The following is a 23,208-nucleotide window of genomic DNA, read 5'->3' as shown; positions in this document are numbered from 1 at the left end:
TATCTATGGTAAGCCATTGCCAATTAACTCCCATCAGTGTATATATGAAGCTAGGATTTACATTCACTTCCATCAACCTCATTTGGCATTTTGTGGCTCATTCATACAGTTTGGAATGATCCTTAGAGACTCAGCAGTGAGTGAAGAAAAAGCCTTGCTGAGGCAATGAAATTGTGATTTATCAATAGTTCTTATGGGCTAAATGGCACGTACTGGACTTACCAAAAGGATCTTCACAAGGCCATCGGAAAAATTAAGAATCATGAGATCAATAACTGGTGGAAAAGAGAAAGTTGAATGAAAAACTATTTTTATAAAAGGAGTTAAACTGAACTACTACAACTGACGGTATTTCATCTTTCAAAAGTGATCTGGAATAAAAAGTAGAGGATGAAGTATTCTGGATGGTAAAGTCCAAAGAAGATTGAGAATAAGATCTCTACAAACTGGATGAATGTGTGATAGACCAGCATATAAGAGTCAATGTAAATATAAAAATATGCATTTGGGGACAAAAGATCTCCAAATAAGGTATGCCTCAAATAAGCATGAGAGTTGCAAATATGATGTAAAATGAATCTGCATGGCCTTTATTCCAAAGCACCATCTGTTATTCCGACAGCATTCTGATCAAGAACAATCACCTACATAAAATATGGATTTGATCCCAGCCCAATGGGCAAAGGACTTGTAAGAAAAGGGATCCCCATGAGACATGACAAGAACACCCCTCCCTCAGCTAATTTAAATGAGTAAATCATTTTGCAGAGATTAAAATGAATTTTAATATTTCACAGTCTTGTATTTACATCGCATCTGAAGCAGGTATAACATAGTCTGTTACAAAAAAAGTTTAGATAACCAAGTCAGCAAGTAGTACAGTCACAGCATGGAGGCCAGGCCACTGCAAACAGGACAGGTCAGGGCAGAGTTTCAGAGGTACAGTTTTGTTTGCCTTCTCCATTCTCTGAGTATTTCTGAAATGTTTTCCATTTCAGTCAATGTCAGATGTTCACTTTGGGTTATACTTGGCATGGGATGGCATGGGATGCAACCATTCTCATCCTCACCCACAAAATCTTCATGAATCAATGTAGTTATAATGAGAGAAAAACATATAGGAGTGTTTGTGAATATTAAATAACTAGGAATGAATCCAAACAGCCCTCATGGAAACAACCACTCTTGGCTACAGAAAACTTTCTCTTCCATGCCTCCTATAAATAATGCTAAGTAGGTTCTGAATATGTATTTCTGCTTGTGCATCAACATTTGAAATGAATTTCTGTGCTTCTCCAATGAAGTGGGATTTTCCCCCTTCTGATATTAGGAGAAACAGCAACAGAATCATAAACTGGAGAGTTTAATGCCAGTCAGGAAATACTTTACTGTCTGGAGATCGGATTACAAAAAGCAATAATTTGGGTTCTGAAAGGGGTCTATGCTCATTATAATCATCAGATAAAATATTTAATGCTAAATGTTAAGTAAGCTAGCCTCAAGACTCTGAATAAGATTCTGACTATACCAGATACAACACAACCAAGAGAAAAACACTTTCCCCCAACTGCAGTAGGCAGTGCAAATTCTATTGTGGATGTCAGAAATAGTGCTATTCCTGTATCTATGAAAATACAGAGACTACTATTAGCATAATTAATTGTAACTACTATACAAGGATAAAAAGGGCGGGTGAGAGACCATGAGAGAACATTCCTTGTTTCTTGAACACCCACCCCCAAATTAGAACATGCTATGAACGGCTGCTCTCATCAGGTGCCTGGTATTCATAACAAGACGAAATACATTTTTGTCTGTGTTTTATACTTTTGATGCAGAATTTGAAACTCATACCTAGGTCAGTACTCGAGAAACTCCATAGTTTTCTTTGGAGTTCCTTTCTTTTCATACCCTTGGAGATCAGAATTTGGTTCATTGTTTCCAGACCTTTAATTCCAAATTTGTTTGCTATGAAAACAACACAAATATAAATTGGAAAGATCTCATTAAAAGCACTAATTTTAAACAGTAAATGCAAGACCCACCCATGAACTTCATTCTCTTAGCAATCATTATAGCCAACCTACAGACACATGAGAAATAAAAGGAAGGAAAGCGGCTTTTTCTCTGTAGCCATCAAGAGACTGTACGATTCTAACATTCATTGAGCAAAAAGGAAAGAAATGCATTTTTTTTGCGGATACATCCATGATATGGAGGAGAAATGTGGAGCAGAAGAGAGTTTGTGTGATACACTCAAGACCCATTATTGTAGACTTAGTAGCAATTGATGTTAAATACCTCAGGGGCTGCACTGAATCAGTCACTGGTGCAACATTTTGTCTTCATAAATAAGGTATATATCCCAAGATCTGTGCCCAGGCAAGTATGCCATTGCCTTTCTGTAATCCTTGGAGCTGTTCTAGCAGGAGGAAGCAAACTGTGGTACCATTCCCTTGGCAGATGTACTAGAGGAAGAACAATAAAGTGCGCATGAAGAATAGCCATCCTATACCAACACAGACGCATTCTATCCTGTGCCAAGGAAGTCCTCCTGTTTCCAGTTTTGCAGGAAACATCTTGCAACTGAACAAAAGCCATGGTGTGCCACTTCTGCAATGCTGGCCATGTTAATGCAGGTCATGTCACAGAAGAGTAGATCTTTCCAGACCTATCGTGTGACCTGCAAACAAAGAACAATGAATCAGACAAACTTCTGTTGGCCTATAGTATAATTTCAATAAATACTGTGCCTCATGTGCTTCTAAAGCATATGGAGTTCTTGCTTGACTGGGTTTTTCTATTCAGCTCAATGGGGAGTCACTCTGTATGGTTGACCTTTGCAAATGCATGGACTGCAGAATGGAAAAGCCTCTGCAGGTGAACCAGTTCCATTTACAATGGTACAGTTTTTAGAAATCAATAAACTTTGGAACATGAATTATGGGCATAACTCACTGAAAAAAGCTACAACATTTTGTTTGGAGGGCAGTAAAATCCTATGCAAGTTCCCAAGGATTACAAATAGTTTCTGATTAGAAAGAATATTAATCAAGGAAAGGAAGTCTCTTGTGTGCTGGAATACTGACAATATTTGTCTGCTGCAGTAAAAGCTACAAGAACAATCTCAAAACACTTTCAAACTAGCACATGAATTTTAGCACAAAGATTGGTAGGCAAGAGACTATTTTATAAAATATACTAAGTGGGCACTGAAAGCGTTCAATGCTCTATTCCCAAAATCAATAGATTTTCATTTCATATAGCTAAATCTTGGACCATCCATTAAAAAAGCATCTAATAGAATCATAAGCTTGGAAGTCACCCGAAGACAGCTGAGTGCAATCATATCTAATAAAAAACGATACTTCATCTAGCCATTTAATTTACCCAACATATGAATACTACCTTGTTGAAGATTTGCAATATATATGAAGTAGTCCAATGTTGTGTACTTTTGCTGCTTTGTGTTCACAATGAATATGCTTTTTTTGCAAGTTACACAGAAAGAGGCAATAAGGGAGACAACTTAGTCAGATTTAACATATCCACAGATGCCCAGGTTTAAACACACCAGCCAAGAAAATGCAGGAATCAAGATTTACTTCAGAACAGGCGTACAGGAAATCTATTCCAAATGACTTAAATATTAAAAGTACTTTAAAAATTAATACCCTCAAACTCTTCAGACCCTCCATATTCACAATTACCTCAAGTGACCTTTCTAACAACCAATGTGTAAGATATTTTTAAGAATTAAAATTAATCTAACACCGTTACATTGGCATTTTATCTGCAAAGAAAGTCAGAGGTTTGCAAGCCTTTGGGAAAAAAATTAACCGAAGTGCATGTGCATTTCACAGGAGAAATAATTAAGGAAGCTCTGAAGAGTGGGAAGAGTTAAAGATTTCCTTGCTCTAAAGGTAAAGATTTACCAGAAGTCCAGTAGCTGCCTTCTTTCATTTTACATGCCTGGTATACAGTAAGTAATCTACACAAATTCTCCTCCCCGAGTAGCAGCCTGAAAATTGTGTCTCGGCCTTTGAAATGTAGGGTTGTGCTGATGACTGTGGATGATTTCACAGCCGTCAGACATTCCATACCCTATTTACCCATTACAATGTCCTTTCTTGCAGATTTCACAGTAGGACTAGTGATTTCAGTCAAGGCAGCCATCAGAACCATGGATGCATCTGAAATATTGCTATTTAAATTCTCTCCCTGGCCTTGTGTGCATGCCAAACAAGATAGAGATTCAGCAGGAACAATTTAGCAAATCCATCACAAAATGGCAGAGAGATCAAACTGGAACCATAAAAAAGAAGTTCAATTTGTACATAGCCGAGAAAGCCACAGCTAAGGAGGGGAGATACGCTTATTATTCAACTGCCCAGCTGGTAATGTGGTAGATATTATATCTCAGGCTTCAAAGAGGACAGAGTAAACCAAAGTGATCTGCTTTAAAGCAGAGACTGAAATGATCAGCCTGGGGAAAAAGCAGCTCACCAAAGTAATGCTTTTTTGAATTCTGCAAAGGTCAGACCTGCATCCTTATTTTCCAGAGAAATCATGTGTCCTATGAAACCTGAATCCACGTGTTCTCTGGGAAATGGAAACATTCCTTACACTTTCCACTCTGTCTCTATGTTATTTTTATGTCAAAGGAACATCTTCAAAAAGTAACCTGGGACGCATTTCTCAGCACCCCACTGAAAGTTCACTTCATAATGTCAGTAGAATGAATTGAACAGAAGTAATCCTGCAGTGATGACCGATTTTTCTCCCTTGTCACTGAACAGCATATTCTGGCTTAGTAGATATCAGTCCATCTCTTCACCTTGTTTATTACTGGACTTTTAATTTCATCCCTATAGCAGAATAAAGTTCTTTGTCCTATCTGCTGAGCATTAGAGGCTTTTGATCTTTTCATAAGGGCATATGCTTTCCTAAGTTGACCCATTCAGCACAAACTACCGTATATACTCGTGCATAAGTCAACTTTTTCAGCACATATTTATGCTGAAAAAGCCCCCCTCGGCTTATATTCGGGTCTTATACTCAAGTATAAATGGTATTTATGTACAACTGTATGTGCTATAGCTGAAGCTCTGTTTGTGTAACCCAGGGTCCATTAGGGGGAGCTAAAGAGCTCAGATTTTCCATATAAGGAAGAAAAGGCTCCATTTCCTCAGAATTCAGCTCCTCAGAGTTCAGTTGTTATGAACTGTATTTGCATATTTCAGGTATGAGAATGTTTGAATTAATTGTTGAGAAGAGGATATTGTGTTAATATAGATTGACTATTCGTTTGTATTTTGGTCTCCTGTTATAAAATGTTATAATAGGTGCTATATAAATATTATTTTCCTCAGAATTGTTAATTGCTAGTCTGTTTTGCATAGCAGGCCAGAACTATTATATGTTGATTATTGTTTCTGTATTGGTTTGCCATATGTCATTGTTATACTGCACACTATTGTTTATGAAACAGAAAACAGATTTAAAGTTTCTTTTGTTGTAAGTCTGGGGAATGTTAAGGGTCACAAGGTTGGATCACACTGTCAAAGACTTGAACTCCTTTTCCATTTCTGATAATATCCCTCTTAAAATCTAAGTTGGTTTACATTTGGACATACAGATTATGAGGAGGAATCCAGTTTTGAAGGATTTTAACTCTTGTGTTTTAGCTTGGTTGCTGATTGAGCTAAGGTTTTTGTACTTTTAAAGTTATTGTTGATACCATATTGTTTTTGTTGACCCTCTTTTCCACTTACAGAGCTAGTTTACTGTTTTTCTTTGAAATAAATATGCAGAAACATTTAACCTACTGATGCCTTAATTAATGTAATTTTATTGCTATCTATTTTTATTTTTGAAATTTACCAGTAGCTGCTGCATTTCCCACCCTAGACTTATACTTGAGTCAATAAGTTTTCCCAGTTTTTTTGTGGTAAAATTAGGTGCCTTGACTTATATTTGGGTCAACTTATACACGAGTATATACGGTAAGTGACATTCCATTGGTTCCAGTACTGGCTCTAAGCAATTTGTTTTCAAGCTGTTCATAGATGGACCAAGTCAAACATAGGTTAAAAAGGTGCCATAAGATCAAGTGTTTTCTTGATGGAAGGTACGTATAAATGTAGCTGCAGGTTATTGCCAAGAGCTTTGCATTCTGGACGGAAAAGCAACGTTGTTCACAAAAATGATATATATACAAAATGAATGCAGGTAAAAGATAAGACAAAGGGGATAGTTTGAAGTTGGTATGATTATTCATCATCATTCTGATTCTTGAGCCAACTGAGGCTGCTCTAATATTTGGGGGGGGGGGACTTTCAGTGTGAACATGCTATTTGTGGAGATAAGGTAAGAAAAATACAACACATTGCTATTTTACAGGATAATTTTATGGGGTATTTGTGTGGAATGGAGATGGAAGCACGAAGGAAGCAAAGCCTGAAGAATAATTATGCTCCATTGTATGAACAATGATTACAAAATTATGCAACTGATTAACCATGACATACATGTAATTACTAATGAGTTTGATAAAAATTTTAATTATACCTTGTTCTTCAGGATATTCAGCAAGCCATGAAAATAATAATCATGTAGCTCTCTGTCACAGATGATTGCTCCAACTGGAGAAGCAGTGACAGGCTGGAAAGATTTTTGCTAGATTGTGATTAAGAAAAAGAGACCCACTGCACCAGAAGGTGACTGGCAGAAGTCTGATAGATATAGCACCTGTCACTATAAAACCTGAGTGGGATGATAAGCTTCGATCAATAACTTCCCTGATCCTAACACGAACAGCTCCTATTAGAATCCCATCAAAAAAGAAGCCCTAGATAAAAAAATTATGTCTCTGGGATCATATTTATTTCGGTTTGTTCCTCAGCAGTATTATGTCATTTTCTGTTGGGTAATTCTGCTTATGAATTCTGTGCAAGGTATTTAGAGAAAATCTAGTCACAATTATTGAATGAAACTCTTCAATAGATAAAAATAGCAATTTTCAATGATTTACAAAAAGTTTAGTTCCTTCAGAAATAATCCATTTTGTAAAAATTAATAGATGAGATTAGTTTTTTTAAGATGCTTTACTTCCCCAAAATTTTGTCATCTTCTAGTTTTTCTTATTGTACTATTTTATTATGACTCATAGATGCACAGTTTTGAATGAGCTAAACGCAAATGAATAATTTGTATTGAACAAAATTGGTTTTGTTAAAAATATTTTTGGCTGAAAATAAGAAAAGGATATAATTGAATATTTTAAACAAGAGTCTAAAAGGCTTCCAGCCAAGGCATGGGAGGAGGTAGGTAGTAGGTAGATAAATAGGTAGACAGACAAATAGTCAAAGTCCTATTAAATTTCCCTTCGAAAATGGTGGAAGGTAGGGCTGAGCATTTTGCAAGTGAATAAGCCCTCCTGTCGTTATTTATTTCTAGCTAATAAAGGTAAGCAGATGGTGCTGAAATATATCTGCTATGAGGAGGTACCAAGAGTCCCTTGAAAGACCAGCTTTGCGCTCAATATGTTTGACTCACTGAGTTATAATTTGCCTAGCTTGTTCCTACCCTATCTGAAACAATGCTAAAGGGGAGAATCCAAGCTGTTTAATTTACTTTCTATGGCTTTACATCACTTTGGCTGATTCCGCATGGGCCAAAAAAAAGCAGTGTGAAAATGGTGTGAAAACAGTATAAACCCTTTTACACCATTTAAAACCCTTTTACACCATTTTCACACTGCTGTTTTTGGCCCATGCGGAATCAGCCTTTGATTTAAAGTTGTCATTTGGTATTGGTGGGAGAAGACCTTTTGAGATAAAGTTAATCTGAAACCATATATATCAGTGGTGGCGAACCTTTGGCACTCCAGATGTTATGTACTACAATTCCCATCAGCCCCTGCTAGCATGGCCAATTGGCCATGCTGACAGGGGCTGGTGGGAATTGTAGTCCATAACATCTGGAAGGCCAAAGGTTCGCCACCATGGATATATATGAATTAAGGATAGACAGAACCTTGCGTTGACACTCAGCATGCCAATTTCTAACTGAACCATAGAGTTTGACATGCATTTTGGGAGTTGAAGTGCAACTCTTAGGACCTTTTATTGTACTGGGTGAACCAAGTGTTTTTCATAAAGCATCTGAGCTGATGCTTTAGCTTTGAATAATCAAAAGGCAGCCTTCATTGCAGGTGATTTTCAAAGTTCTTCAGAAAAACATTAGACATGATGGAGAAGTTTAGGAAACAACTCAAGCATTCTGTACAGTCTTGCTGGCTTTGTATGCTTTCTTCATCCAAAGCCATTTTAAATTACCCGTTGAAGTAAGAAATTGTTTAGTCTTTCTACATGTTCCTTCTATAAAGACTTATTTAGTCTTTCTATATTTTTTATCATGACCACCATTCTTGGAAACAACAACAGTACTGCCTACAACAAACCTAGTCTGCATTTGGCAGGTTGGCCCGCATGTTTGAAGTTTAATTGAGATTTACATCAGGCAATTCCAATGGGTCCCTTGATTCAATTGCTCCTTGGCAGTTCTATGGCCGATTACAAATGGCAAGATTTCCATGATTTCAAAGTGAATTGGCCAGGGAGTCTTTGTTTTGTTTGTATGTTTAAAATTATTACCCACCGCCCTGTTTGCAGTGGGGCAGGCTTTACCCATCAGTTGGCTTTTTGCTTGTGTTTGGGGGGGGCGGGGCGTGTTTCACTGGTTCTCTATTGTGCATATGTGCTTTAATCTTTAATATAATCTTTAATGTTTATCTTGAATTTATCAATAGATTGATATATTAATCTATCGATTATCAACATAAAAAGGTGAACTATTAAATAAAAGTCTTGAAAACGGCATCTATACACTCTGCCTGAACACTGATTGTCTTTTATGGTGGGAAGTGAATGGGGAATAATGGTAGCCCACAGCTGCAAAACTGCAAAAGGACTACTTGAACTGCCACTTGGTAAGCTTCCCAGGTTCATGATCATCTGTCTCCCAATGTGCTGTAAACCCAAGCATCAAGACTAAGGGGCTTTTCTTGTTGTGGTCAGGAATCATGGATTGCTTCTGTATAGAACTATGAGGCTAGAGACATCCCAGTTTGTTGATCAAGTGCAAGGGAAAATTGGGTGTTTGGACTGATCAATTGGTCTTATTATTTTTACATTTTTTAGTGTTAGCATCGATTCAATCTATCAATATGGTCATTAATTTTTTTAAAAGATCTAAAGATATGCAGGAGCAGGGAGGTCATGAACAATACAAATAATACGACAGGACAAAAAGTGAGAAGTAGTTGGCAACAGGGAGGAGGAAGATGGGGAAGCGAGCAAAACAGCATGAGGGAGTGAGGGGGTAGGACTAGACAGGCTGGCTGTGTGTGGAGGGAAGAGGTCCAGAGCAAAGCTGTGCCCACTGGCAAATCTGTCCTGCTCAGGTAGCAAAGCAAAATTAAAATCATGCTATAAGTGGATCTGATTGACATGGAGAGAGTGGAAAGTGAAAACAGAGCTAGAGGAAATATATCCATACAAGAAATCTTGCCACAGGGGAAATTTACCTCCACCACATAGCAAACACCTTGCGTGTAATTGGCCTATGAGTCCTTTCTTTCCATAACTGATTTTTTAAACTGAGAATATGTATAATGAGGTTCTTGAATCACCACCTTTTCAGCAAGTCTGAGTTTTTCTTTTTGGATCTATCAAGTACAAGATGGTGAAGTGATTCAATGCATTGTATTCCCCATTCACAAGAGCTCATTAAAAAGAGATTACAAAAAATATTCTGTAGTAGGAAAAAAAAGAGGTTGTGTGACAGACAGCCCCATCCAAAGGGCTAGGTGCCTGGATGCAGCGCTGCAGCCACTCCGCCTCACTGTTTCCAAGAGGGCTTTTTGGCAATATAGGCAGGCAAAACACACAAAAATCATCCCTGCCACCAGAAAGCCCCCATTAGGCTTAGTGGACACATGCCACTGAAAAGGTGGCATAAGTCCAAAGCTCCAGGTGCCGACAACAGCTGGGTGGAAGCCAACTAGAGTCAGTTCCTCCCCTGTCTGTGCTTTTGGACTACCCCCACTATGCCTGCACCAGGGGCGCAAGAACATTGGCATAGTGCTCTGCATTGTGTTTGACTGCTGTGGAGGGCTGCAGTGGCTGACTGCCAGCAGATCCACTCCTCTGCTTGGGCAACTGCCCTGGGGAGGGCCAATCCACCACCAGTTGCGGATCCCCCTCCTTTGGATGGGTCTGTACACCTTCTCTTGTTCTTTGGATTAACACTACTTCAAAGAGAAATCAACAAAGAAATACCTTGGTTGTTTTCACTTTGTTGCCACTACTGCAGCTCCATCCAGATGAATCTGGTAGCACTTTACACTCCTCTCCTTCTAGGCATGGCTGCATTTGGCACCACCACTTCTGGATCACTATTGAGGCTGGAGCGGGGGAAGGTAAAAAAAGATATCATGGGAAAGCATTCTGAACTTGAGAGTTTTTGTCTCCTCATTTGAGACTATACACAGCAGTTTACATGGATAATCCATTCAGGGGCAGCAATCAGAACCAGAGATGTGGATTGGAAAACCTAAAAATTCAACATATAAAATTAACAATGAACTGATGCTATTGCAGACACAATATTTGACAAGCATGGCATTATCAAAGTTGTAATTCATATTTTCCTGGTGATCAGCTATTCCTAGGAATTGTGTAAGAGAGTTTTACTGATCTTTAAAAGTGGGGCGGGGGGGGGGGAGAGAGGAACAACCACAAATGCATACAGTAATGCAAACAAAAATCAGGTTATCAATTCACTTGAATAGCAGTGCAGGTCAAATCAAAACCACTGCTAAAATTCTTATATACGTGCATCCTCTCATATAGCGGAAGGGATATTATAATCACCAATCTAATATGGAATGAATAAGTCAAGCAAGTTGAGATGCTCCAGTGACCACCATAAAAAAGAGCTTTAATTTGTTGAAAGAGATGGGTGGACAACCATGTCTGTGTTACATCATGCATAATTCTTTCACTGCAGCATTATCGCTCAATCCTATGAAAGACTGCAGAGTCTAAATTTGCTATATGTACTTTTTGTGTTTTTTCTTCCTTTTTGTTTGTATGTTTTCAAAGTCTAAATAATAAAACCATTTACTCTCTCTCTCTATATATACACACACACACACACACACATATACACACATATATATACACACACGCATATAATTGCACTGTCACAGTGTTAATGGGTTCCAGCCCCTATAACTTTAAATAATGTAAAGGAAGTAAAGGTTCTATTGTCTTTAAATTTTTACAAATATTGCTCCAATAAAATAATTTCTATATAAAACTCTGTCTAAATATAACATTTAAACCACATTTGATCTATATTTTCTTCTTAATCAAATGTTTCAGTTCATGTATTTGTTGCTATTTTGGCACAGATAATATGGAACACATTTTTTTTAAAAAAAACTGTTCATTAAATATGTCAAAATAAATATGCAAAATCAGACCACACTCTATTTAGAGTACTGTAAATTTTCCAATCCATATTTTTTTTCTGGAAAATCCATATCACTGATCAGAAGCCTAAGATCCCAGTATGCAAAGTGCTAAAAAAGCAACCACCACTGAGCACATTCTTAAACTTCATCAGATCACAATCAACGATAGATGCTCAGGTTCAGGCCCTATCATTTCAAAGTTTGGACAACCATGCATTAACTCCCTATTAGTTCCCTCCCCACTCTGTATTTCATTTGTTGAGGTAAATAAAGTGCCTAAGAACTGTGTATCTAGTTTTTATCTCTTGCCTACATGATAATTTCAGTGAAGTTTCAGTTGGTAATTTCAGGGAAACTGTTATACTCACACAGAAAGAAATACCTTTGTGAAGCAGGTTGGGATGCAGTCTTTCATGGGAATTGTATCCTGTGTTTTTAAAGTAGTTTCTTGGCATCATGCACAAATCCATTTGCACTAGTCAAGCTGCCAAACAAATCAATAATGCACCAGCAGAGGCTTCCAGCCACTTCAGATAGATCCAGAATGGCAGTGCTCAATAAAAAATAGATGGGCTGTGAGGGTTGTTTTTTTTTGGGGGGGGGGGGTGGAGTGCTTTGCACAGGTGATTAGACAGCATGTTCTTATTCATGTGTTCAGCACCTACACTGCAGTATCAGGTTCCTCAATGTAAAAAAAAAGGCAGAACTTTTGGACAAGGCAGCTTAGACTGCTTTGTGCCAAGCCAACACCAAAGGAGAGACACGGCATAAGTGAGCCTCTTCCAGAGTTAATTTAACACAATAGACAAGAATACTAAATTGCTTCTGAATTCAAAATCAGGAATGTGAATTAATTAAAACTTTAATCCACAAGCCATTTATTTCAAAACTATTCTTAAAATCTATGGAATTCTTCCACAGTAAACAGATCTGATCAATTGTGCTGCTTTAACCAGCTAAACAATACATAAAAATTCACAATAGTACAAAATCTTGAAATATCACCAGCAGATTCCTACTATCATCTCCTTCATATTGTACATGTTGGGGTTCCTCATCGTACATTCCCTATCAACTGCATAGTCAGGCAGAATGGAAGGACAGCCCCCGAAATTAGGGTTATGGGTTTACTATACCACTTCTCTCTAGAATTATGAGAACTGGAGTGGGATCATAAGAATGCTGCCCATGTTCTACTGTACTAGCTACCTAGCTGACAGGATTGGAGACCAGCTTTGTCTGCTTTTTGTCTCACTGATGGTTCCCTTTGCAGTATTAATAAAGCCATGGTGGAGCTAGTGGACTCAATTGTTAATCCAAAAAAGACAGATAACCAACAAGGATGCAGGAAAGAATAAAGACAGTCTACCAGAGCATCACCAGGAGCTAGACTGCTCATTTTAGTATGGAGTTTGAACTCATTCTCAAAATGACAAGGACCTGTTGGAGATAGGCATTTGATAGCCAAGTAAGAAGATAGTAATTTTAACATTTTATAGAATCATGTGTGGGAAAAATTATTTAAGGATCTGCATGCTGTGAGCACACCTAGTGAGGAATCCTCATTTTCCAAAAGTAACAACTCTCATTCTGGTACCTGAGGGTTCTTGAACATGTCAGAACAGAACAGAAAAAAGGAGTCTGGGGTCATTCCTACCAGCTGACTGACTAGCAAAGTGCCAAGTGCATCCTAGGTACATGCCTCAACATTCAAATTTCAACATGCCCATTTTTTTGTCCAGCTGAGGCTTTCTTGACCGATTGAAGCTTTGCTCACAAGTAATTAAAAGCTTTTACAATGGCAGCATTTGGATTACATGATGACATCACTCAGGGATAAAGGACCCTACTTAAGAGTGGAAACAATTTCAGAGGAAAACAATTTCAAAACAAATATGGCACCCAAGCCACAGCTTCTGAGCAGCGAACTGTCACAAAACATGGTATGTTTTGGGAGTTCTTTCAAAAGACCCTGCTTTGAACACAGGAGAATGTTCAGCTCAGCCCTGGGCTTTAACTAAACTACTGTAACATAGGAAGATTTTGATGTAAATCTCCCCTGAGGTTAAAGGATGCAGAGCAATGAGTGGATTTCTTCATCCATCTCCATATTACCACACATCAGTTTAGTGAGGGTCTGTATACTCACCATCCACACATGAAGGAGCAGCATGGGTTGTCCCAGCCACCTGGCCTGGGAAGCAAGAACATTTCACAGTTTGTGAACGCTCTTCAATCTTGTTCTTATTGCAGCATCTGTGGGCAGCAATGACTTCACATGTGCCAGGCTCTATGTGCACTGCAAGGAAAGAAAGCACAGTAAATTATACAAGGTGATTCATTATATTAGCCAGCGTAGAGTGCAAATATCACAGAACCAAGTATGACATAAAGCATGGTAAAAATAGCTTTGAAAGAAAGACCTGGACACAAAAATTTATCACACTATTCATAGATTCTCATTGGACAACTGATGGTCATTTGACTCTGAGAGCGCAGCTAGTGCTTGAAAATAAATAAATAAAAATAAATAAATAAATAAATAAATAAAAAGAATAGGTGAGATAAAATAAAATAAAAGAATATAAATAAAAAATAAGAATAGGTGAGATAAAACTTTTTTGCCATAATTTCCAGAAGTACACCAGCCTGGATACCATTTGGTAAAAGTCACAGAAAGATAACAGGACATATACTCCCTTCAGTTAAGTTGAACCAATCACGAACAGCTCATCTTATAATTCTGCTATGGCACGGCACATAGAAATATTGTACCCCAAGGAACTGGAAGTTAAAAGAATCAAGATGAAATAAGAGTTATGCTGGTGGTGCAAGTCTAACTCAGAATGGATCCTGCATATGCTTTCTCCTTCACTATTCCATTTGCTTTCTCAAGCACTTGTCCCAACTTTTTGAATACAAACAAACAAACAAACAAACAAACCAGGATTCAATATGCGAAATGAGGTTTTGAAATGCAAGCTCATCCTGTCCCAAAGTGCCAAGTGATTTGGATAATATTTCTAGCAGTATACCACATTCCCAATGAATACATAACACTGGTGGATCTTAGATATTATACAATTTCACCTATGATCTTGTAGCATTTTCTGCTTATAAATTTCTAGCAGGTACCAAAAATGTCCCAAGCTTATGACACTGCATTTGGATCTATTAAATCCCTTACATTTTCTGTTTCTTCAGTTTATGAATCATCCCATTTACTTCCCCAGTTCTCAGCTGAACTGAAAGTTCTTCACAGTTTCATGTCATTCATTAACACTTCTTACTTCTCTCACTAAAGATGCCAACAAAAATACTAAACATAATAGTCCTAAGGTTGGTCCTCGAGGAAAAAAATGTTTCCATCTGAGTTAACGCAAGGATTTCATTAGAGCTACGGCATCTTCCATTTGGGCAATTACCCTTGCATCTCACAACTTAAACATCATTCATTAACCATCTGTTCCAATTTAAGTAGCCATTTACTTCAAAATATTGTAGCCTATGTCTTGTAAATGTGAAAATACCCAAATTTTGGGGTATTTCACTTGCCCCAGTTAAAAAGATTTAGGCAGCTTAATGGTAATATTCTTTGGTCATCTGGATTTGGTATCTGTGCTAAATGATCTCCAGAAATGTGTAAAGTTGTTCCCAGACAACTGATTAGGGCTACATTCAACTATCATGATGAAATCTTTGGGCATGTAGCCATGGAGCTATGTTTACATGCTCCTTCCCTTCTCCTCTCAGTTGTGGAAAACTGCAGGTTTTCTGGTTTGAGAAGCCTTCATTTAAACTCCAATTTGATGTGACAACCAAATGCAGATGCCTGAGAAAATAGGAGCTCGTTTCTCTCACAAACAATGATTTAAAATTCTGATTTGCTGAGAAGAAACACTCCAATTTTCCCAGCCACCTGCTTTCAGATGTCACAGAAAACTGGAGTAGCCAAAAAACCCTTAATGGCACTTATGCTAGGGGAGGAGATAGGAGCTTGTGAACATGGTAATCTGTCTTCTACTTTGTCAAGAAAATGTATTTAATGATATGTAGACTATGCAGTTTTACTTGACAGTCATTTCCAGTTAAGTCTGCTGGAAAGATATCTTTTGACAAATGAAGAACTATCTATCTTTATGAACTGAATGGCCCACAGAAGTGCTATATAAGAGAGAGAGAGAGAGAGAGAGAGAGAGAATACTTTATCAAGAAATTAAAACAAGGTCCAGCTACTTTGAATAAACATCCAACCAAAGGATCTGCTACAACCACTAATACCAACATTCCTGTTCATATAAGCATTGTACTGTAAACAGAAAAGAATAAACAATTTCTATGACCGAACACATCGCACATTTTTCAGGCTTTACCTTCAATAAAATGGATATAGGAGGATACCAAGAAAAAACTCTTTAGAGATCTTTATACTTTTATCAATTGAGTTAAAACCTTCTGTACTCTGCTCTAACGAAATTTACCACTGGTTATTAACCTCTACAAGATTACCCTGGATTGTGCAATAATTAAATTCAGGAGATGTCTACAGAGGCATTATCACCACTCTGATTTTCAATTTCAGAAATAATGGTTGGAGGGACAAAAAAAAGAGCCAATCACATAACAGATCTACAGATTTCTCCAACCTTATGGCAGGTCATAATGGAGCAGCCAACAAATAACAAAGTACTGGGAAGTATCTGAAAGAGAAAGTCACAAATCCTGGTGAAATACCCTTTATAATCTCATTTTTCTTCCCAAAGAAGGCTCATTGGGTTGTGAGAGAAAATTGATTTTTTTTTACAATGACCCACTTGGTTTAAAATAAATCTGGGTCTCACTAATTGTGATTGACTCGCTTGATTTTTTTTTCTGTAGATGGCTAAGAAACATAAGCTTGCCAACTGAAGCTGAAGACTTTATTCCTCTCACTCACTGAAGTTTGGATCTTCCAGTAGTCAGATGGAGCTTATACTTCCAGCTACTTCTTTGGTCAGAGAAGACTGAATAATATTAAGGCATTTGGAAAACAGCTTGAGAAAAAGGGACAATTCCAACAACCTGAATAAAATTCATAACTTGGCTGGATTTTTTTTTCTTGGCACCAGAAAGTGCATGAATATTTTTTTTATTTTCCCTATTTTGTGATTTGAGTTTTATGACAAATTGCACAACTTTAGAGCTTACAATGAAGAAACTGAAAATGTCAAAGACTCTCTATTCCTTGACTCAGTTAACAACCAAAAGAGGAACTGCAACTAAGAAATCAGAAGGACACTGAGAAGGGCAGCCATGAAAGAACTAGATGAGAGCTTTAAGTGTAAGTATGTGTCACTGGTGACAAGATCAAGGTAATTCACACAACAGTATTCCGCATTACTACGTATGGATGTGAAAGATGGGCATTGAAGGAAGATGACAGGAAGGAAGCTCTTGTCAGGAAAAAGCTAATTCATTTGAAATCTGACAAAGAGAAAGTTGATTAATTTCAAATCTATTCTTGGAGCAGAGTTTTATGAATACCATGGACTTCCAAAAAGACAAATAATTGGGTTGTAAATCAAATCAAGTTTGAACTCTCCCTAGAAACTAAAATTACCAAACAAAGGCTATCATACTTTGATCACATTATAAGAACAAAAGACTCACTGGAAAAGACAATAATACTTGGCAAAGTGGAAGGCAGCATTAAAAGAAGATTAAAAAACCCAGGCCCTTTCTGCACAGCGGAAAGGGCACCTCTCCACCGGCAGAAATTATGCTGGTGGAGGGGTGGGGGCCATTCGCACGGGAGTGTGCGAGCAGCCCCACAGAAGCCGGCGCAGAAGAGGTGGCTTCACATGGAGCCGCCTCTTCTGCGTCCCCTCCACTCACCTCGTCCTCCAGTGTCGCTCTGGAGGCCGTCAGGGACCCACCCACGCTGCCCTCTGACCCCTGGCATACTGGAGGACGTGAGTGGAAGGGACGGGGAAAGCACCATCTTCCCAGTGGTGCGGTTCGCACCGCGCCAATGGGAAGATGGCGTTTTAGAATAACCTCACTCAATGAGCGAGGTTATTAGGAGGGGCTTCACGCCACTCCTGGGCAGCCAGGACGGCGCTGCTGCGATCCAGCAGTGCCTCCTGTGCGAACAGCTGCCCAGGCATTTTTGCCGTCCCTGGGCCGCTGTAAATGGCACCTCGTGGCAAGAAAGGGCCCCAATTTACTTAATCAAAGGAAGTATAAATTCAGTTTGAATACCTGAGAAAATCTGTTAAAGATAGTATGTTTTAGAGATCATTTACTCATAGGATTGCCATAAATCAGAAACAACTTGACAGTATATAACACACACATTTGTATGAGTTCTCTGCTTGCTATCGTTTTAAATCTCTCATAAATGTATAATTTTCTTGCACAACTTTTTATTTTAACATAAAATTATGTACCTCTGACTAACCACATGAAGGTTGCTATAGTCATTCATTCAAAATTTGTTCTCTGTGAACACATGCCTAGAGTCTCTTTCTGTGATTGATGTAGGCTAACTAACTGAATCTTAATCCTGATGAAATGCAAGTGCTACCAGTGGAAGGAAGGTTTGACTCAGGAACTGGGATATTTTCTTTTGGGGGTGCGGATGCACTTCTTCCAAAGGAAAAGATTCATAGATTGTGGGTGATGCTGAACCTGGGTCTCCTATTGAATAAACAGGTGACAGTGGTTGCCACCACCTTCAGCCCTTCTGTGGTACATGCCCTGGTAACAGTTGGTTAAATTACTGCAATGTGCTCTATGTAGGGCTGCCATCTAAGCCTGCCCAGAAGTTACAGTTGGCACAGAATGCTGTGACCAAAATGTTGACTACAGTGGGTCACAGGGACCATATCATTTTTCTCTTGTTCCATCTACACTGGCTTCCTATTTTCTTCTAGAACCAATTATTTAAAATGCTGTTTTATATAATATCATATAAAATGCTGTTTTATATATATATATAATATATATATCCGCGCCTTATTTAAAATGCTGTTTTAATGTTTGCCACTTTGAGCACTCAATTTGGGTGGAAAGATGGCACAGAAATGTTTTAAATAAACAAAATAAATAAATAGTGTGATTCTTTGTCTCTTATACATGAAGGTATTATGTATTAAATGTTTTCATCCTCCCTAATAGAAATAATAGAAATGCTACAGTGGTGGTAGTATTGTTTTTTAAGAAAAGAAAGAGTTTACAAAGGGAGGGACAGCAAGGAAAAGTACTCTACAGGCTTCCCAAGACTAGGAATGCTTCTTCCCCTTTCCACTATATTCACAGAAATATATTTTTATTTTACTTTATTTCCAGCCTTTCCCTCATTGGGATCCAAAACAGTTTAAATCATTCTCCTCTCCTCCATTTTATCCACACAACAATCCTATGAAGTAGGTAAGGAATTATGAGCCAGTCCCTGGATGACAAAGACTCTGACATAGAGCCTGGCGGCCCCATGGATCCAGAACTAGCTCCTTGTAAGGAGATACTAGCAACAGAGCCAGCTCCAAGACCTTCTCTGCCAGCCAAGGCAGAGCCTAATGCTGTGCAGCTTGGAGAGCCATCAGTAACTTCAGATGAGCTAAGTAACAAGCCAGCTGCATGAAGGAAACAAAGACAGAGGCTTCAGCTACACAGTTAATGGAGAAGTGCTTGTCTGACTGCTGGGTATGTCAAAAGCCTCTGTGAGCTAGAGATATCTACTTTTTATGAGGACTAAGTATTTGTGGGAGCCTGGCCCATTAGCAGGGCATCTTACTTAAGCCCTGTCTTGGGCTTGTCTCAGCCTGGGTGCAACAAGTGTGATTCCCTGAGAAGCTCTTCCTCAGCCACTGACTCCTGGATTGCCTCATCTCTGCTTAGGAATGCTGCCTGCCTTGACCCCTGGACTGTCTGACTTTTGCCTACAGATGTTACCTGATTGACCTCTGCACTTTTAAACCTGTGCTGCCTTGCCTCACCTGCCTAGGCAACTGAGCTGTTTAACCTGTACAACTACCTCCTGATCACCCCAGTCATCTGCTAGCCTGACATGTTTGGACCCAAGCAGTGCAAAAGGAGTGCCCCAAATATCCATTTTCTTTGAAGGAATCTTTCAGAGAAACTAGGTCTTGGCACCTGATGTGCTGGTAGGTTTTAAACAGATTGGGCTAAAGCAGTGGTTCCCAAACTTATTTGGCCTTCCGCCCCCTTTCCAGAAAAAATATTACTTAGCGGCCCCTGGAAATTATTTTTTTTAAATTTTTAATAGCAATTAAACAGAAAGATATATGTATTAATGTTTCTACCTGTGGCCATCACCTCCCCCCTGGATTGATGCAGCACCAACCAGGGGTGCCCACTTTGGGAATCACTGGGCTAAAGTATTACCATGACCCAAAGAGCGAGTCCACATTAAATTTCTTCTTCCTACACAGATCCCCAAATTTAAACACCAGAAACCACACTGAAGGCTGAGAAGGTGATAATTTTTGGCTATGACGAGCACTGCAGTCTTCATAAATAAGGCTGGACTCAAAGGTACTGAAATTAGGATTTCTTACCAGAGCCACGACACTTTTTAGAAATTACCAGCTGTGCCAATGGTGCATAGATGATTCAATGAGAAGAACATTTCCTAAAATAAAATAAAAACTGTGGGGCAAGGGAACAAAAGAACCAGCCATACCCCACAAAAGAAGAATGTGAGCAGAGCTCAGAGATGGTTGCTGCTTTCATGGTGGACAAAAGGAAACTTGAATATCAGGGCTGTCTCTGAAGCACAAAATGCTTTAGTGAACGCACTACAAAAGAATGTCCATTTCCTGTCTAGAGTGCAAGAAAACTCTGGGAACTGCAAAACTGTATGTCAGATTACTTGAGTCCACGAAGAAAAAGCACGTACTCTGCTCTATATTTTTCTCCTTTTCCTTCAGTGGCTAAACCTGTTGTTGAAACTAAGCAAACAAGCATATTTTATCTACATTTCTTCTGGCAAATGCTTGGTTAATAGCTTAGGATGGTAGGTTGATGCTTTATAAATGTGTTTAGCAAAGGTTTCCTGATATGGTGGAAACATCCATCAGAGCATGATAGGCGAAGTATAGCCCATTCGTGCTTAGAGAAAGAGACACAATTTCCAGCTGGATGGAACAGGACAGTGTGTGCGCAGTTTGGAAGAAACACAGGAGAAACATATAGGAAAGGGAAGACAAAAATCTGTGTTAGCTGAAAATACCTTGTACTTTGGATTACAGTCTGATGTGAGGGAGCAAATCTGCTGGTTTGTTCAAGTACTTCTTTGCCTCCATTTATGCTGTGCACTTGCATTTTTGCAAGTAAGGGAAACAATGCCATTAGCATTCTCCCATCCAAAGAAAATTCTCACCTCCCGAGGAAGAGGGGAGTGTTGTAAAATATGTGCAGTGTTAATTGTCACTAAGTGTCTGACAAGCCTCACTTGACACACTGGAAATTGTTATAAATTCATGTGTCAAAACGTGCATGTCTGCACCAGTTCATTTTTGCACCAACTGTAATTGAATTATAAAGCAAGAAGATGGGGCAGCCAGCACTTCATTCCATTTTCTGTCCATAAAACTCTTGATGTCTTTGCTTCTTCATAGTGCTTTAATAGAGAGGTATAGAGAGGTACCAAGTACCTCACAATTTTGATGCTTGTATATGAAAAAAAATTATTTGATGTTTTCCTATCTATGCTACTTGTCTCAGAATTTTTTTCTGTTAAATTAGCACATGGGCACCCATTTGCTTTGTTCACTATTACTTAAATCTTTTTCTCTATAAAGTCCTTACAGGTTAATTTGCATATATTTATCTACTCATAATATCTACTCATGCTTTCCTCCCATCTCTTGTCAACTTTGTATCACGGAGCAGAATTTCTGAATTTACATGTTTCCAGTTTCTTCACAATTCTGCAAAGACAGCACAAGATTTGTCCTCCCTTGTAGCATACTGCATAACAATTATTGGGAGTGCATATGGGTGCAGTTATACGTATTCAGAATCATCAAATAGCAAATAAATCCTCAATTCCAGAAGAAGAAAGCTTGTGCACAGAAGGACCAGACATGAAGGACAACCTGCTAGAAAAGAAACATGACAAGAGGAACTGGTGCTGACATATCTTATTATTGAACAGGCACACTGTGCCAAAATCTGTTACATGAAGGATTAATCACATTAATCTCAGATTCATATGCTTTGATATCTGTACTTCTGCGCCAACTCAGGAAGCTCAAACTGCCCAAGGAGCTGCTGATACAGTTCTACAGAGGAATCATTGAGTCTGTCATCTGCACCTCTATAACTGTGTGGTTTGGTTCTGCAACCCAACAAGATCGACACAGACTTCAGAGAATAATCAGAACTGCAGAAAAAACAATTGCTGCTAACCTGCCTTCCATTGAGGACCTGTATATTGCACGGGTCAAAAAAAGGGCTGTGAAAATATTTACTGACCCCTCGCATCCTGGACATAAACTGTTTCAACTCTTACCCTCTAAACGTCGCTACAGAGCACTGCACACCAAGACAACTAGACATAAGAACAGTTCTGAATGCCATCACTCTGCTAAACAAATAATTCCCTCGATAATGTCAAACTATTTATTATATATTTATTATATAATTACTGCACTACTTTTTTCATTATTCCTATTATCTATCTCCTCCCACTTATGACTGTATGACTATAGCCTGTGCTGACATTTCATTCATTTTATTTCATGATTTTACATTTTATGTTTTCATTACTATTGATTGTTTCCTGATGCTTACTAGACCTATATGACAATCATTAAGTGTTGTACCTTATGATTCTTGACAAATGTATTTTTCTTTTATGTACACTGAGAGCATATGCACCGGAGACAAATTCCTTGTGTGTCCAATCACACTTGGCCAATAAAGATTCTATTCTATTCTATTCTATTCTATTCTATTCTATTCTATTCTATTCTATTCTATTCTATTCTTTGCATCAACAGGAATTTTTGTGCAGCCTGTGCTTTATATCTGCCTTACTAAAGATCAACACGCATGTTAAGTATTTGTGAAATACCCAAATCACGTCCCCCAAAATCATTCCTGTCTTCAAAATGTAGATGACTAGCACTGTTCATTTTCCAATCTTCTTCCTTACACAACAAGTTCTCCTACTTTTTAATGTTTGCTTCAGGGAAAGCCCACACTTCTACAAGTTGGGGAGCCCAATCATGAGGAGGGGGCGTGACTGGACTCTTGGAGCCTGTGCAGGGAATCCACGCCAATTGGGAGGACAAACTAGAAGGTGACTGGGTGCTGCGGAGCTCTGGGCCACCCAATCCAGAAATGTCTATACTCCACAGAGCCACACTAGTCTAAAGCTGTAGGCATGGCTGGGAGCAGGCTAGGGGCATTCCCAGGAGTGGAGCTGACTTTAATCAGTTCCACTGAGATTTAGAACAGGGAACACCCCCAAAATAGGCTTTGGACTTGCACCATCCTATGAATGGCTTTCAGGAGGCCGGGGAGTTGGAAAAGCTTGCTGCCCTTCCCCTGCCACCTGAAAGCCCTCTGGAGGCAGCATGACCAGCAGTGCCATCACCAGTTGTCAAAGCTCTATGGATTGGGCTGTTATGCTTACATTTTCTGGACCCAGTGCATTA

At 38.7% G+C, this 23,208-nt stretch overlaps 1 protein-coding gene across 1 annotated transcript in view; it reads right to left on the bottom strand.

Moving 5' to 3' along the window:
* Positions 1-760: 760 nt before the first annotated feature.
* Positions 761-23,208, bottom strand: part of TAFA3 (TAFA chemokine like family member 3) — a 119,225-nt gene continuing 96,777 nt past the window's right edge. The window contains exons 4-6 of the mRNA XM_048497258.1: positions 13,692-13,841; positions 10,344-10,468; positions 761-2,683 (exon numbers count right to left, since the gene is read on the bottom strand). Coding sequence (XP_048353215.1) covers positions 2,672-2,683; positions 10,344-10,468; positions 13,692-13,841 — 287 coding nt within the window. The 3' untranslated portion in view covers positions 761-2,671. The remainder of the gene's footprint in view (positions 2,684-10,343; positions 10,469-13,691; positions 13,842-23,208) is intronic.

This window comes from Sphaerodactylus townsendi, linkage group LG05 (genome assembly GCF_021028975.2).
Source record: "Sphaerodactylus townsendi isolate TG3544 linkage group LG05, MPM_Stown_v2.3, whole genome shotgun sequence".
Taxonomy (NCBI): Eukaryota; Metazoa; Chordata; class Lepidosauria; order Squamata; family Sphaerodactylidae; genus Sphaerodactylus; species Sphaerodactylus townsendi.
This window is presented reverse-complemented; position numbering and strand designations above follow the sequence as displayed.